The 15,467-nt window shown below is 35.3% G+C and overlaps 2 protein-coding genes across 2 annotated transcripts; both read right to left on the bottom strand.

Moving 5' to 3' along the window:
* Positions 1 to 250: 250 nt before the first annotated feature.
* LOC102601267 (uncharacterized) lies at positions 251 to 6,205 on the bottom strand. The gene is made up of 9 exons (XM_015309442.1): positions 5,798 to 6,205; positions 4,341 to 4,686; positions 3,825 to 3,858; positions 3,327 to 3,542; positions 2,827 to 2,916; positions 1,732 to 1,797; positions 1,555 to 1,646; positions 1,405 to 1,452; positions 251 to 633 (listed from the first exon to the last, which is right to left on the bottom strand). The coding sequence occupies exons 2-9, from the start codon at positions 4,655 to 4,657 to the stop codon at positions 507 to 509; spliced, it is 990 nt and encodes a 329-aa protein (XP_015164928.1). The 5' UTR covers positions 4,658 to 4,686; positions 5,798 to 6,205; the 3' UTR covers positions 251 to 506.
* Positions 6,206 to 6,576: 371 nt separating this feature from the next.
* On the bottom strand, positions 6,577 to 15,461 carry LOC102600918 (CRS2-associated factor 2, chloroplastic). Its single transcript, XM_006348959.2, has 6 exons — positions 14,774 to 15,461; positions 12,949 to 13,076; positions 12,598 to 12,823; positions 11,863 to 11,990; positions 11,146 to 11,299; positions 6,577 to 7,141 (listed from the first exon to the last, which is right to left on the bottom strand). Exons 1-6 carry the CDS (start codon positions 15,417 to 15,419, stop codon positions 6,729 to 6,731), a joined length of 1,695 nt encoding a protein of 564 aa, XP_006349021.1. The 5' UTR covers positions 15,420 to 15,461; the 3' UTR covers positions 6,577 to 6,728.
* Between the last annotated feature and the right edge of the window lie 6 nt (positions 15,462 to 15,467).

Genomic DNA, 15,467 nt, shown 5'->3' with positions numbered 1-15,467 from the left:
AGGTTTGGAGAGGGTGGTGTATATGCAACGTTAATCATACTTGTGAGGTTGTTTTCAATAAACCCTCGTAGAACATATCAAACATGAAAAGGAGATTAAAAAATGTGGGAATAAAATCTTTTTCCATTTCTTCCAAGTCTGTTGATGATGCTGAAGCAGATTTCAGTTCAAAGAGTAATTATACAAGGGAGTAAGACAGCAACAACAACATCAACATTTCAAAGCAGACTCAAATAACTGGTTCTGCAAGTAAAGGAAGAGAGGAGCAATTGCCATTTTCTTTCTAGTTTCGTTTGGTTTCGAGGATATAAAAGGGAAAAAAATTATATATATACATGATGATATCGAACCCGGGATGAGGGTAAAACTTATAAATAGAATAGCTTGTGCTGCTCAGCTCATTTATCTGAGCAACACTAAGAATTTAAAAGAAAAAAAAAGACATTTGGTTTAAGAATTTCTGGTGTATAATAATGTTTTTTTGACTTGTTTAATGGTATTTGAACTCATTGTTTGTCTCCAGATAGCTTTCTAATAATCCATTTGAACAATCTTGCTAACCAATACTTCAATGCTATCACCAAGGCAAACATACCATAGCAAGGGAGATGAACCACACCAACCATCAAGTACCTACAATTACACATTTGGCAAAGAGCATGAAGCATAATGATAAGTGTATGAATAACTCTAGAGATATACTAAGGCCTCGTTTATTTGCACTTAATGAAAGGTTTTAATCTTATTAATCATACGGATCTCAGTCATTAAGTCCATTTGTGTTTTAGGTCTGAATCATAATCATTCAGATATTTAACCATTACAACCACTTAATGTGTGTTGAATAGATCTATAACAAAGTTTTTGTACATTCAAGGATTTTTACAAAAATGACAGTTCACCAATTCTATTCATTCACCACAATCGCTGTCGCCGCCTACCATTAGCAACTACTAACTGTCCACCACCCACAACTACCGTTACTGTCAATCATTACAATCGGTCATCACCACTACTAGTCACCATTCACAATCATCACCACCAACTACCATTACCACAACAACCATCAATCACTACCGACAATCAACATCATCAGTCATCATTATATATCTCCAACCACAACAATTAGCAATTACTAATTCCATAGGGTAGCTGCAACCTCCCACCAACACAGTTACCGGGCTGCCTACCAAGGTTTGGACAAATGGGAGGAAATCATCTAGTGGTTTTGCCCCACTTCATTGACCACCAGGCTACACCCTTGGGTGCGTACTCATTTCTATGCACCAACAATGGCTATTTTTGCAATAACTAAAAGCATAAGAATCTGGACATCTAACTAGTTGATAGAAGACATTTCAGTAGATGTAAATTTTGTATATACAAGAACAATTGGACACGTACACTAAGGGAGCGTATTTGTATGAAATATCCAGGAAGGGATAAGGCCACCTGTTGCAACAAGAGTTAACTCTTATTAGTAACAGCATAAGCCTATATGATTCTTACTTTCTGAAAAAACGATGACGAAAAGCATGGCATAAGCAAACATACCACTTTGAGACACACATATGGACGAGCCACTGGAATGAGACAAATGTGCATGTATAAAGAACAAAATATGCAAATCTGAAGAAAGGGAACCGCTGGAAGGAAGCAAGAAAATATGTTAGCCACAGTTTGGGCATGGGATACGTTTATAGCTTAAGCCAGTTGTGAATGCAAACTTACTAGAGAATTCAGAATCACATCGCCAAGCAGGGTAATAGCATTGATAGAATGCATACCAATAACTAGCTGCATAGATCGGAAGAAAATCAACTTGTGATTAAAACATGTTAAACATCATTTAAACTATGTGCAAAGCAGAAATAAATACTAATCATGGTCTCTACACGTACGTGCGGATGTCACTGCTCAACTGTTCACTAGATTAGAGAAGCCTTTCCATGTCGACAAGTTACACAATTAATGATGAAGGAATCCAGGTAAAATTGTTCTTTTCAATCATCGTGTGCAGTGGAAGTATCGATACAAGAACAGTCCAGTGAATTTTTCATGTAAATTATAGATCTGGTAGATTATACATCTTTTGCCTTAATTTCAGGACTGCGGCACAGTTAATAGTAGCGAATGCATAGGTAAGCACTGGTGAAGTTGAAGTACTGCCATCTTCTAAGAGAATTTAGCCGTATTACAACCGTGAACTTTCTGCTGTTCAAGTTTTCAGTATCCGTGCATATTGAAATATGTCAGAAACTAAAGCAAAGGCGAGGAGGGTGAGAACAACCACACAATCAAGAAAGGAAAAGTGATACTTGATTGTAAAAGAAATTGCCAAATTTTAAACCAGAGGTGAGTCGTTAATGACCCCAAAATTGAAACAGTTGAGTAGCAAAGCATAACTGAACAACACTCTGGACTTAGCACTACAGTGCATGACCAGGCTATATTGCATAATAAATATTCCCTCCGTTTCAATTTGTTTGTCTGATTTTGACTTGGCATGGAGTTTAAGAAAGTAAAGAAGACTTTTGAATCTTGTGGTCTTAAACTAAACTAAAGATATGTACAATGTACCAAAATACCTTTTAATCTTGTGGTCTTAAACATGACATGTGGAAAGTTGGAATCAAAGAGTTGCCAAAAAAGGAAAGAGACATTCTTTTTTAAATAGACAAAAGAGAAGTAAGATAAACAAATTATAACAGAGGGAGTACACAGAAGCCACAAATTGAAGCAAAATGTAAAAGGGAAATAGAATCAAGCCAGTTGACTATAATGAAATAAGACTCAACTAAGGAAACTACAGTTCTTAAAACTTACAAATTGCAATCCGGAACCACTGGGCAAGAAAAACGGGTAGATAAGAAGCCAATAAACGCAATCCGTAAGCACCACGGCACCAGCACAGACCTAAAAGTTTTGAACACAATCAAAATAAAAGGAAATCAGCCAAGTTAATGTCCTTGAACCTCTTTGAAGGGCGCAGCTTCCCTTCCAGATAGCAACTTAAACTAGTAAAAAGAGGATCATAACGAGACATGAGAAGTGATGTAAAAACGACTCATAAAACCGGATCAACCAGTAACAAATACAAAGTTGCATTTCTACTAGAGGCCTAACACATGTTAATATAGTTAATTAGATTGAAAAATATTAAATTCAATATCTATAACAAATGAGGAAATGGCCATAATAGGTTACATATGCCATAAATGAGTATAAGGAAAGAAAGAAATGAAAAATAAAACTAAATATTCTGTTTTACTCCATAATCAGAAAAATATAAAAATAAATGCGAGGTGAATCTTGAGAGAACATGCCTGAAAAATTATCTGAAAGACATAGCCCAAATAACCTGCCGGTTCTCTAACATCAGTTTCCTCAATGGAACTCAAATCCTTGGATACGCCAGGTAAACTTGCATTCTTCTCAAGAGTTGGAGAATCGTTTCTCTCTTCATCAATACAACAAACTTTTGCACCAGTAACACCCTTTCGATATTGGATACAGCCATAGATGGAGAGTGAAGACCCTAGCTACAGAATTTCGTTGAGAACATAACCAAGTTAAAGAAACAAGGGAAATTTGAACTAAATACGCAAGGAGTAGAGATGATAATGTTGTAATGAGAGAATATTCCCAGAGCTATTTAGCATGGGGGATAGTTACTATGCTTTGGATGAGGAAAAAACATTTTCATTTTGTATATGTATCTATATGAAAAATAACAAATAGAGGGCAGATCTCAAGACATTCACATCCTCCAGATCATATGTCGAAATGAATGGTAAACATGGTTTAATTGCAGAGTAACATACCCCAAAATAGATAGTGACCAAAGAGAATGTCCACCTGTCCAGCACAAAAAGAATAATCAAAAGCAAAATATAAGACTAAGTATCATGCTATGAGCAAGTAAAATCGTATATGAACGTGTAAAACTGAAATTCATTAAACACAATTCTCTTAAATTTTGAAAGCTTCAAGAGATAATTAGGCTTCTAGTATAGCTCTATCAATATCAAGGGGAAACTTGATCGATAAGACATCCCTTAGAAGCTAAGGATTTTAACTAATCATGAATGAGCATCAAATAATAAAAGACAACTAAAAAGATAGCAATGGCATGACCATTGAAGTGGACATTTCCAGCACACATTTATTCTGATTTTTAAGATAAACCTTAACTTGATCAGGGATTGAGTAGTACTCCATTAGGAAAGGATTACCCACAGAATCCAAAGATATTAACAAAGATACCAGTTAGCAAGAGCACCCAAAACAGAATCAAGCCTAGAAGAAATATGGAGGAAGTAATAAGGAGATGTCCTTACTGAGTATAGAAAAAGAATATATCTGTACTATTCAAATAAGCATCTGAGGAGAGCATTGATAGAAGAAAAGTGAAAGCAATTAGCCTGTAAGCAAGCAGCCAAGCAGGATGGATTGATTTGTGACATGTGGTCCAAGCTTCGTCTTTGTACAAGAACCCAACCTTTTTTTTCTTACTATCTCTTTCCTGGATTCCCAACTTTGGCGAACCTTCATACTTCCATATTATGAGTGCTGCAATTCCTACAAGTACGAGGACCCCCAAACCCAAGAATAAGAAATTCCAGGTCAACCAATAACTTGCGGTGGCTGTTCTCATGACTGGCCGCCAAGTATGTTTAAAACATCCTGTTAAGAAGCTCATTGTAAGTATTAATCGTTCAAAGCTTGAGTTTATATTTCTTTTATCTGAAAGGTGGAACTACCTACAGCTATAGCAAGAATTCAAGAACTTTAGACTCTACGTGATATCTCAAATTGAAGAAATGGAATTTTTTATGGGAGATTACTTTTTCCTTTTCCATATCCTGCAGAACTAGAAGAAAAAATTGATCACCAACCACTTTTAAAGGCTCCGGAGTCAAAACAGTCTAAGCTTTAGTATAAAGTGAAATCTACCAGAAGTTCGTTACAAACTTAGGAATGATTTTGGTTAAAACCTCTATCGGAGTGGTAGGTCGAGGCCAACTTTTCACAGCCTCTATCTTCTGAAAATCCACTATGATGCATGCCTTCACTAGACACCACATAATCCGTAGACACTCATACTACCATATAAAAGTTTGGTTCAAAAGTCAATTTATACATGCATCTACGGGTACTTATGGCAAATTTGGATTCCGAGTTTGTGGGCCAATACAAATACTTTTAACATAAACCTTAAAAGATACTTCAAAAGGAAATTTTGAATAAACTCACATAACCACCAACTCAAAATTGACAACAATATTTTAAATGTTGTGTCAATTCTGAGAATATTCTCTTTGACTCTCATAACAACAACAACATACCCCGCGTAACCCCACACATGGGGTCGGGAGGATAGAATGTACGCCGACCTTAATCCCAATACTCCTTTCTATAAGTAAATAAATACATAGGCACAAAGCAAACACCCAAAACACACAATTGACTATTTACACAAACATTAGACAAGAAAACAAAACATACCCAGAAAAAATCTAGATGAATCAATCAAAAAAATCTAATCTTTTTTTCAAATTTTTTTCTGAGCTGCACCTAAGAAGCGTCTAGGATCAAAAAGAGGTGAAACCCAGAAATCAAAATTGGAGGTATAACAAGAACCCCCACACAAAAAAATAATAATTTTAAGACCTAACACTACCAAAAAAAAAAAGATTTCTTTCCTCTGTTTTTCTGTTCAAATTACTAGGAAAAGAAAAAAGGGAACAAGAGAAACAAGAAGAATCATCTAGCTTTAAGTTAATTCACATTGTACCTTATTGGCCTGAAGATGGGGGAAAATGGTTTGATTAAATGAAAGGGATTTGTTTCCATCTTGGTTGCACCAAAGGCCCTTCCTTGTTTCTCTTATGTGTTTGTTCTACATGAGTGAGAGACCTTTTTTTTCTCTAAACCATTCAGCTATGCATAAGTAGAGATATTAGTCAAGTAATTTGACTAAGATGGGAATTGGATGTTGGTTGAGGGAATGATTGTAATCTCGGGATAAATTGTTGGATTATTTTATGTGGGATAATAATAGCGAGAAAGATATGATTGAAATTGAAAGTAAAGATTTATGTCAATTTAAACCAAATACATATATTTTATAGAGAATTTTTTTGGATTAGCTATAGTTTAGAGCATAACTATGAAATGCAGCTACACTTGTTGTATCGGGTGGAAGAGTTGTATCACTTTGGTATAAGCGAAAGAGTTGTATTCAAGGGACGGGTATTAGTTATATCGCCACCCACGGGTATCAGCTGAAAATGCGTATCTATTATATTAGTTGAAAACACACGCATATTATATTTTTTGAAAAACACATGAACGAGTTGTATCAGTGTGTTGCTACCAAATCCCGAAATATAGCTACATTTCTTAACCTTTTGAAACTATAGTCATTTATAGTCCTACCATTATTTAATTTTATGTATTATAAACTCATGTCGCGCATTATGAATTTCTTTTATCATGGTGATAGTTGTGTGTCAATTGATACACACCTCGATAACAAGAAACCATTTACCATTTTTATTTTTGCTGAAATTTCAATCATAATCTCTCATGAGAATCATCGATTTCATTCATAGATTATACAACTATACAGATAAATATCAAAATAAACCGGAAAAAAATTAAATAAGACTTGCTATTTTGGTTACATTATTTCCTATTTTCACCTTCATTTCCTTTCAACTTATTTACTCATCATCACTGAACTCCTTTACTATTAAGTCAACTGGTAATAATCCTTCAGGAACTGTCGACTCTAATGCTTCAAATGAGTTGTTAATGTAATATTTATCTTCATGATCATCATCATCACTGATCTCATCGTCGCTGTCATTGTCATCATCGGAACTGCCTCTCCACATCAGTCCTGGCTGTTCAGGGGAACGTTTGTTGGATAAAACCAGAGCGGGATATGTGTGCTCTATGGCCTGGGAAATGCTAGCGAATTCCTCCACCTTGTTCAAGAGATCATCAGGTTTTAGATCAATGTCGTCTAGCAATAATGCCTTGCCTGAATCAATAGCATTCTTCCACAGGGACTTCATTTTAGGGCTTGTGCTCCGTGTTCTAGAGTGTGCGTTGGAATAATCTTTGGCAGTGCCTGCATTTCGGATTGACACAAAACATATAAATACTATAGCTTGTCGAATTGGTTTAGTCTGCAAGAAAGAGGACAGTCTATAGTTTGATAAATTTGAATGTAATATAAGAAAGTTTAGTTTATCTATTGAAACAAGGACATTTAGTTGCACAAAGGGAAACTTTAGGCAATATAGACAGAAGTGATCATTAGATCCCATGGCCAAAACCTGGCAGCATCTCATATCTTTTTCTTTTGCAACTCTTGATGAGACGCAACAAAAATAGGCAAAAGAAATATTATCACATTCCGCATTTGAGATGTATGACATGTACGATGTCTGTTATCCAAAATGTGATTAAACAACTATCAGCACATTGCTCAGGTTGCCTGGGCACCGGAACGGGACGGGTTGACCAATACCGGGATGGATACTAGGTTCCGTCCCGTCCCACTATATACCGATAAGTCTGGCAATGGAACCGGGAGGTGCCGGTTCCGGCTTGTACCGGGTAAGCGTGCCAACGGGACGGACCGAAACCGGAAAAAAATATGTATACCCGTCCCGGACTGGAAAACGGGTCCCAACGGCTATATTTAAAAAAAATAAAAATTAGGAACATTACTCAAATAATATTAAAACTTTTATAATTTTAAGGGATAAGGGTCTGAAAAATACCCTAACTTTGGTCGGAAAATTAGGGATAAGGGTCTGAAAAATACCCCAACTTTGGTCGGATTTGCTGTTGCGATACTAAACTTTCATGAGGACCTATTACCTCCCTAGACTATTTAATACCGTATTTTTTACCCCCTGAACTATTTAATAGTGTATTTTAAAGGTATATATGTGCCCACGTGGACACATTACTATTTATAATTTTGCATTATTTTTTATGTCCACGTGGGCAAATATATATGTTTAAAATACGGTATTAAATAGTCTAGGGAGGTAATAGGTCCTTATGAAAGTTTAGTATCGCAACAACAAATCCGACCAAAGTTGGGGTATTTTTCAGACCCTTATCCCTAATTTTAAATACAAACTTTCAAAGTTTAAATTTCACCCTTTAAAAGTTTGAAAATTTAAATTTAAGATAATAATAAAAAAAATTAAGCCGAATAGCCTATACTTTTATTAATATTAATTAAATAGTACAAGTTGAGTTACAAAATATTAGTAGAGTATTAAAAAATCTAATCTACACAAGCCACCTTCTAGGAAGGGTTCTGTTTGAATTAAACCTCGAATTATCATACTCATACTAATAGACATTTAAATTTAATAGTTCATGCTACCAAGGAAATCTTTTTTTAAATCATTTAACATTTCTCTAGTAACATGCTCTGAAATTGGTTGATTAGATAGTTCCTCCATTGCATCAATGTCGTCGTCACTAAAATCTTGCATTATTCCATCAACGTCATTTTCAAATTTGGTCGATAAAGGTGGACGACCATAACTCCTTCTCTCGCCATTAATCCAATCTCTAAATAGTACCGATATCTCCAAGCTATTTGCTGCTAATGAATGTCTATGCTCTCCAATTTGAAATCTTGCTGCACTAAAAGCGCCTTCTGAAGATGCTAACACATCTCGAGCAACCGGTTAAAGTTTTGAAAATCCCTGGCCGCGATTGCCCCATTATTCTGGAAGATCAATAGTAGTAGGTTCTGTATTTTGATTAATAGATGCATCAAAATCATTTCTATCATTATGAGAAAGTTCAAGATAACAATCTATCATATCATCAAGATCATCTTTATTATATCTACTCCTAGAACCTTAAGGCTCTTCATTACGTACTACATTCATTCTATTAGAATCATACAATTTAAAAAAAATGTATGACTTGTATGATTCTAATAGAATGAATGTAGTACGTAATGAAGAGCCTTAAGGTTCTAGGAGTAGATATAATAAAGATGATCTTGATGATATGATAGATTGTTATCTTGAACTTTCTCATAATGATAGAAATGATTTTGATGCATAAATGTATGACTTATATGATTCTAATCGAATGAATGTAGTATGTAATGAAGAGCCTCAAAGTTCTAGGAGTAGATATAATGAAGATGATCTTGATGATATGATAGATTGTTATCTTGAACTTTCTCATAATGATAGAAATAATTTTGATGCATATATTAATCAAAACACAGAACCTACTACTATTGATCTTCTAGAATGGTGGGGCAATCGCGGCCAGGGATTTCCAAAACTTCAATCGGTTGCTCGAGATGTGTTAGCATCTTCAGAAGGCGTTTTTAGTGCAGCAAGATTTCAAATTGGAGAGCATAGACATTCATTAGCAGCAGATAGCTTGGAGATATCAGTACTATTTAGAGATTGGATTAATGGCGAGAGAAGGAGTTATGGTCGTCCACCTTTACCGACCAAATTTGAAAATGACGTTGATGGAATAATGCAAGATTTCAGTAACGACGACATTGATGCAATGGAGGAACTATCTAATCAACCAATTTCAGAGCATGTTACTAGAGAAATGTTAAATGATTTAAAAAAAGATTTCCTTGGTAGCATGAACTATTAAATTTAAATGTCTATTAGTATGAGTATGATAATTCGAGGTCTAATTCAAACAGAACCCTTCCTAGAAGGTGACTGTGTAGATTAGATTTTTTTAATATTCTACTAATATTTTGTAACTCAACTTGTACTATTTAATTAATATTAATAAAAGTATAGGCTATTGCCTTTAAATTTTTTTTATTATTGTCTTAAATTTAAATTTTCAAACTTTTAAAGTGTGAAATTTAAACTTTTATAGTTTTAATTTTTTAAAGTTTGAATTTAAAATTTTCAAACTTTTAAAGGGTGAAATTTAAACTTTTATAGTTTTAAAGTTTGAATTTAAATTTTCAAACTTTTAAAGTGTGAAATTTAAACTTTTATACTTTTAAAGTTTGTATTTAAAAGTATAAATTTTTAACTTTAAAATTATAAAAGTTTAAATATTATTTGAGTAATGTTCCTACTTTTTTAATTTTAATAATTAATTTTATTTTTTTTAAATATAGTCGTTGGGACCCGTTTTCCGGTCCGGGACGGGTATACATATTTTTTTTTGGAATTACTGGTTCCGGTCCGTCCCGGTTCGGTAGTCCCGGTTCCGTTGCCATGCTTATATACCGGGATGGAACCGGACCGGAATGGGATAAACGGGACGACACATATAGCTATTTCAAAATATAATAATTTTTTTTAGTTATTTTGATTTTTTGAATTACGAAAATATGAATGTTTGTTTATTTTCAAAGTTTAAATTAATTGTTTTCAAATTTATAATGTAATTTTACTTAAGTTTATTTTAAAGATATTTTTTTTAATTTTTACTTGTTAAATTTGCAAGTTTAAGTTTAATAAAGTTTTTGAGCTTAAGTTTTCAAGATTTGAAATTTGGAATCTTTTGAAGTTTATAAGTTATTACTTATTAATATGTTATAAGTTATACTTATAACTTGTAATTTAAATAACTTAAGTTTGTAATTTAAAAAATTAAATAAAATAAGGATAAAACAATGACACAAATTAAAAAAAATATCAATCCAATCCAATTTTTTTATTTTTTATTTTGAAAATATGCCTATATATAAATTATAAAATATAAATTAATTAATAAAAAATAATTAACCGGAACCGGAATAAACCGGTACCGGTATCAAATCGTGATACCGTTCCGTTCCGAGTACCGGTTCACGGTGTCCCATTCCATCCCGAAGACTACCGGACCGGTACCGGTACAACCCAATCCGGTGCCCAGCCTTAGGTTGCATGCATAAGTTGACTCAAAATAGGCACACATGTTTCGCACAAGTAAAAGTCCAAATAACTCGATCCTTTTCTCCCTTTTACAGAACTAGAGAGGACCAAATTCCTATTTGTTTCCCATCTAAGAGAGCAAGAAGTAGTGAAAAGACAAGAAACAAAGTTACTGCAAGAAAAAATTGAAGTGGCCTAGTAGACCGACCTCCTGGATTTGCCAGTATTTCATGCATACCTGAGCGGCCTGAAGTATTTATTTCATCTGCAACAGCATCAATTCTGGAGGACACAACCGGCGGGGCATTTCCGTACATAGGTTTCCAGTCTTTTCCTCTCCACATCAATATCTGTTCATCATCGAATGACAATAGCACACAAGGGACCAATTCCTGTCATTGAAACAATAAATTAGCGTAGACCTTGTGTAACTAAAGAACATATTTGGAACTTAAACAAAGAAAGAGAAGAAGTATATAAGTGGAGTTGAACAGTTCAAGTATGCCCAAGATTAATAGATACTTATCTCTCTTCAAGAATGTGGATATCAAACATGTAACCATTTTTTGTTATGCTTCGAGACAAGAAAGTTGCTAATCTCTAATTTACAAGAAATTGCTCATCCTAATCAGAGTATTGAGAGGCTACAAGGTGTTGTGTGATTGGTGGCTACATGTTTCTGAACTGGAAGTCATGCCCAAACACAGCGCAAGCTCCTATACAACTAATCTTGCTACTTGTCTTGGCAATATAATTATGAAACCTCTGAAGGGTTGTTAACGTAGCGCAACAATGTGTGACAGAGATCTTAAGGAAATTTTTTACTGATTCATTGCTCAAGATGCATATGCTGAGACCTAATTGACAGAAGCCAAAGTTATGCAGGGAACTAGACTGCAATATAAGAATCAAGCAATTGTTATAATTAAAGAATAAGAAGAACAATAAGTAAAACCTTTAACTTAGCTCCTAGCTTCTTATAATCACTTGCATGCATACCCCGGCAATCAATCTTCACCAGTGGACAAGCTTCAAAGGCACTTCTCACGTCTCTCACTAGCGTAAGGTAAACTCCATTTTTCGCTGCAGAGGAAGATACCCAAGTTCTTCAAAACTAATGAGAACACAAGAAAGAGCTATTGGAGTTTAATGTTCTACATATATACAAAGGTGAAAGCGCTACCACCAGCTGGAAAGCACAGAAACAGATGATAACCACAGACAATGCACATGAAGTCGGTTTAAAAAGAAAAATAGAAAAGATAAACTGCACATTGAACATTCCTAGTTAAACAGACAGGTCACAGACGAAATTGGAGGACCTTGTGTTTTACTTTGTTTATATCACAAAAACATGTATCATTTAGATTTTAAAAATCCACCTACAGAGTCTTTCTACTTTTTAGGTTCTCAGATTGGAAAATAAGAAATAGTTTCGGCATATATTCAATTGCTGAAAAAACAAAAGCTTTACAAAACTCTCTCCAGCAACCACAATTAGCTAGTAGTCAAGAACTGAGAAGCAAAAGGAGCTGGATAAAGATGTTTCAACATGTTCAGATGTTCTGCCACCAGTTGCGTGTGACCAAAAATATTGCACGTATGTTACTGTCTATAACCTCATTTACATGCAATACCCGAATGAGAGACAGCTCAAATGTAAAATTAGCTAAAAGCATATAACAAGTACCCAATTTACAGATAGGGGGTAGCTTCTTTCCCTTGATTCGTAATTCATCAGCCTCTTCTTTGGTCAATCCTTCTGGTGCTTCCTGTATAAGTTTCGGGTAAACTGGTGTAGCTGGTTTCCATAACATCAGTGGGTACTTTGGACGTGTACGCTGGTCATAGTTCCTTCCCCGAAAGAGATAAACTACACCACCCACTCTATGTATGATCTTTCCGCCAGTCTTCTCCTAATAATGTTGAAAATGTAGATCAGTAGATGGCAAGCCGTAAACTCTTTTAGAATATATAAAAAAAAATTAATCAAAGAAAAAAAAATATGGAACAATTCAACAAAGTTCAATCAATGGATAACCTCGAGACATTGGCATAGGTTGTTCATATCAACAGTAGGGACTCCTAAGCATCGAACTTTACAAACAGGATTCCTCCTCCAGTGAGTATGTATTAACTCTAACATGTTATGTACCAATCCATCCCGACCTATGAAATTCAAAGCTTCAATTAAAAATTCAAAAGTGCAAGCTCCCAAGCTCAAAAGTTTGAGAGAAAAAACAAAGTACCAAATGCATGGGAAAATGGAGAAAATTTGTTCTGAACACCTAAGCTAAAACAAGATGACATCAACAATAAATAATCAACTCACCAGAAGCCCCTTCCCTCCTCCCCCCTAAGACCTGCCAAAAGAAGGGGGGGAACACTTTGCCTAATTCTATTTTTTATTTCACCAAAATTGGCTCAATGTTCCACAGTACACATAAGCAAGCTTGAAGCTTTGACAGTTGTGAGTTGGTTTTGCAACAGCATTCAATCAATTATCTACTATGTCACAATCCCAAATCAATTTTGAGTCGGTTATGCAAGTAAACCACTATTTGTCGTAGGTACTCCAGTCCTTGTAAGGCAGAGGGAATAGAGGACATGCAATAAATCGACATGAACGAGGCTAAAAGTTGCAATGAGTTAGCGTTATCAAGCTAGCACAATAACATGTCATTTGCTTGACAACATAAACAGAATCAATTCTAGCATAACACTCCACATTAATAATACTCACACAAATCACACGGAATTTGTGCATTATTTTATGCGAGATTAGAATGTAGAATAATTACACGTGTATTAGTAATAAATGGATGATAGTTTCTAAAAATAAGAAGTTCCTGTAAAACAGACAATCTTTGCATAACAATTCATGTACTATTACTTGCTGCATAATATTCCTACATATTACTGACACATAATAATTACTCCCTCTGTCCCAATTTATATGACTCACTTTCCTTTTTAGTCAGTCCCAAAAAGAATGACACATTTTTATATTTAGTAACAATTTAACTATAAAATGTCTATTTTACCCTTAATGAAATGATTTGCAGCCACACAAATTTCTATCATTCATTTTGGACCACAAATTTTAAAAGTCTTCCTTTCTTTCTTAAACTCCGTGCCGAGTCAAACTACATCACATCAAATGGGACGGAGGGAGTACTAGTCTTGTGTACTAAACAATTGATTAGTAAAGAATTCCTATGTTATAATCTTAGAGGAACTAGTCTGTGAACTAAACAATTCATATATAGAGAGTCATTCAGCAACAAATACAGAAGCTAGTTCAACAAGAACAACAACATAGCCAATGAAATCCCATGAGTGGGGTATGGAGAGGGTAGTGTGTACGCATACCTTACCCTACCGTCGGAGGTAGAGAGCTTATTTTGTTTCTAATAGACCCTCGGCTCGACAACAAATATACAGTGTAATCCCACAAAGTGGGGTATGGGGAGGGGTAGAGTGTACGCACACCTTACCCCTACCTTGGAAGGCATAGAGGTCGTTTAGACCCTCAGGACAAGGAAAAGAAACAATCCAAGCAGTAAAAAGAAAAAACAAATAACGGAAATGAAGAAGCCAAAGCAAAATACTATAGACAGCCTCACAAATCATCCTGAACAGTAATCAAAACAAGATAATACAATAATTGAAGTACAAAAAACAACATATAGTAACCAAACTCAAGTCTCAAACCACAAGAAACTACAAGAGTAATACTACAACTAATGGTACGGAAGGATAAGCGAGACAACGCTTAACTATCTAACTAACCTTCTACTACCCTCGGCTCAAGTAAAACAAATACGGAAGCAAGTTTATTCCCTAAAATTCCAAAATAAACTTACCAATGTTAACTTGTCGATTACTAGCTATACAATCTTTCAAAAGCTCTTGAATTTCCATCTTTGTCAATGGGGGACCCAACACCTTCTTTGGCTTTCCTTCAAACATCCCCAGCTCATATGCCCTCAACATTTCATAACGCTTACCCCCATCATCATCACTCTCCATTTGAGGATACAATGGCTCAAAAAGCTTAATATTTCTCTTAGATTTCTTCATGGGTGCTTTCCCTGTCCACGGTCTAGGCATAGTCGGAGGAGCAAAAGGCAAAAAAGCCGGTTCACGAATAGCCAACGGTTTAGCTTTCGGAGTTTCAGAGTAACTGAACTGGAAATCAAAAGGGGCACCAGGGAGACGATATGAAACGCCGGAATCTTTCACGACGACCGAACGGTCGCCGTCTTCGGTGATGACTTGACCCGGTTTAACCGGTTTGTGGTATTTGGAGTTGTGATGGTGGGTTTTGAAAGCTGGAACCGAGTTTTTTTGCGGTTTTGAGGAATTGGGGTTTTGTTTCTTTGGGTATTTGGGGATGGGGATGGGTGGTTGGAGTGGTGGGGTTGAGTTGGGGTTGTGGGTAGGGGGTGGGGTAGTGGGAAGATTAGAGAAAAGATTGGGTTTTGGTAGTGACATTGCTAGAATTGGCATTGTATGAGCAAAGAAAAAAGCTTTGTTGTTCAATGGAAGAGGGAGTGG

Source organism: Solanum tuberosum, unplaced genomic scaffold (assembly GCF_000226075.1).
Source record: "Solanum tuberosum cultivar DM 1-3 516 R44 unplaced genomic scaffold, SolTub_3.0 scf00101, whole genome shotgun sequence".
NCBI lineage: Eukaryota > Viridiplantae > Streptophyta > Magnoliopsida > Solanales > Solanaceae > Solanum > Solanum tuberosum.
This window is presented reverse-complemented; position numbering and strand designations above follow the sequence as displayed.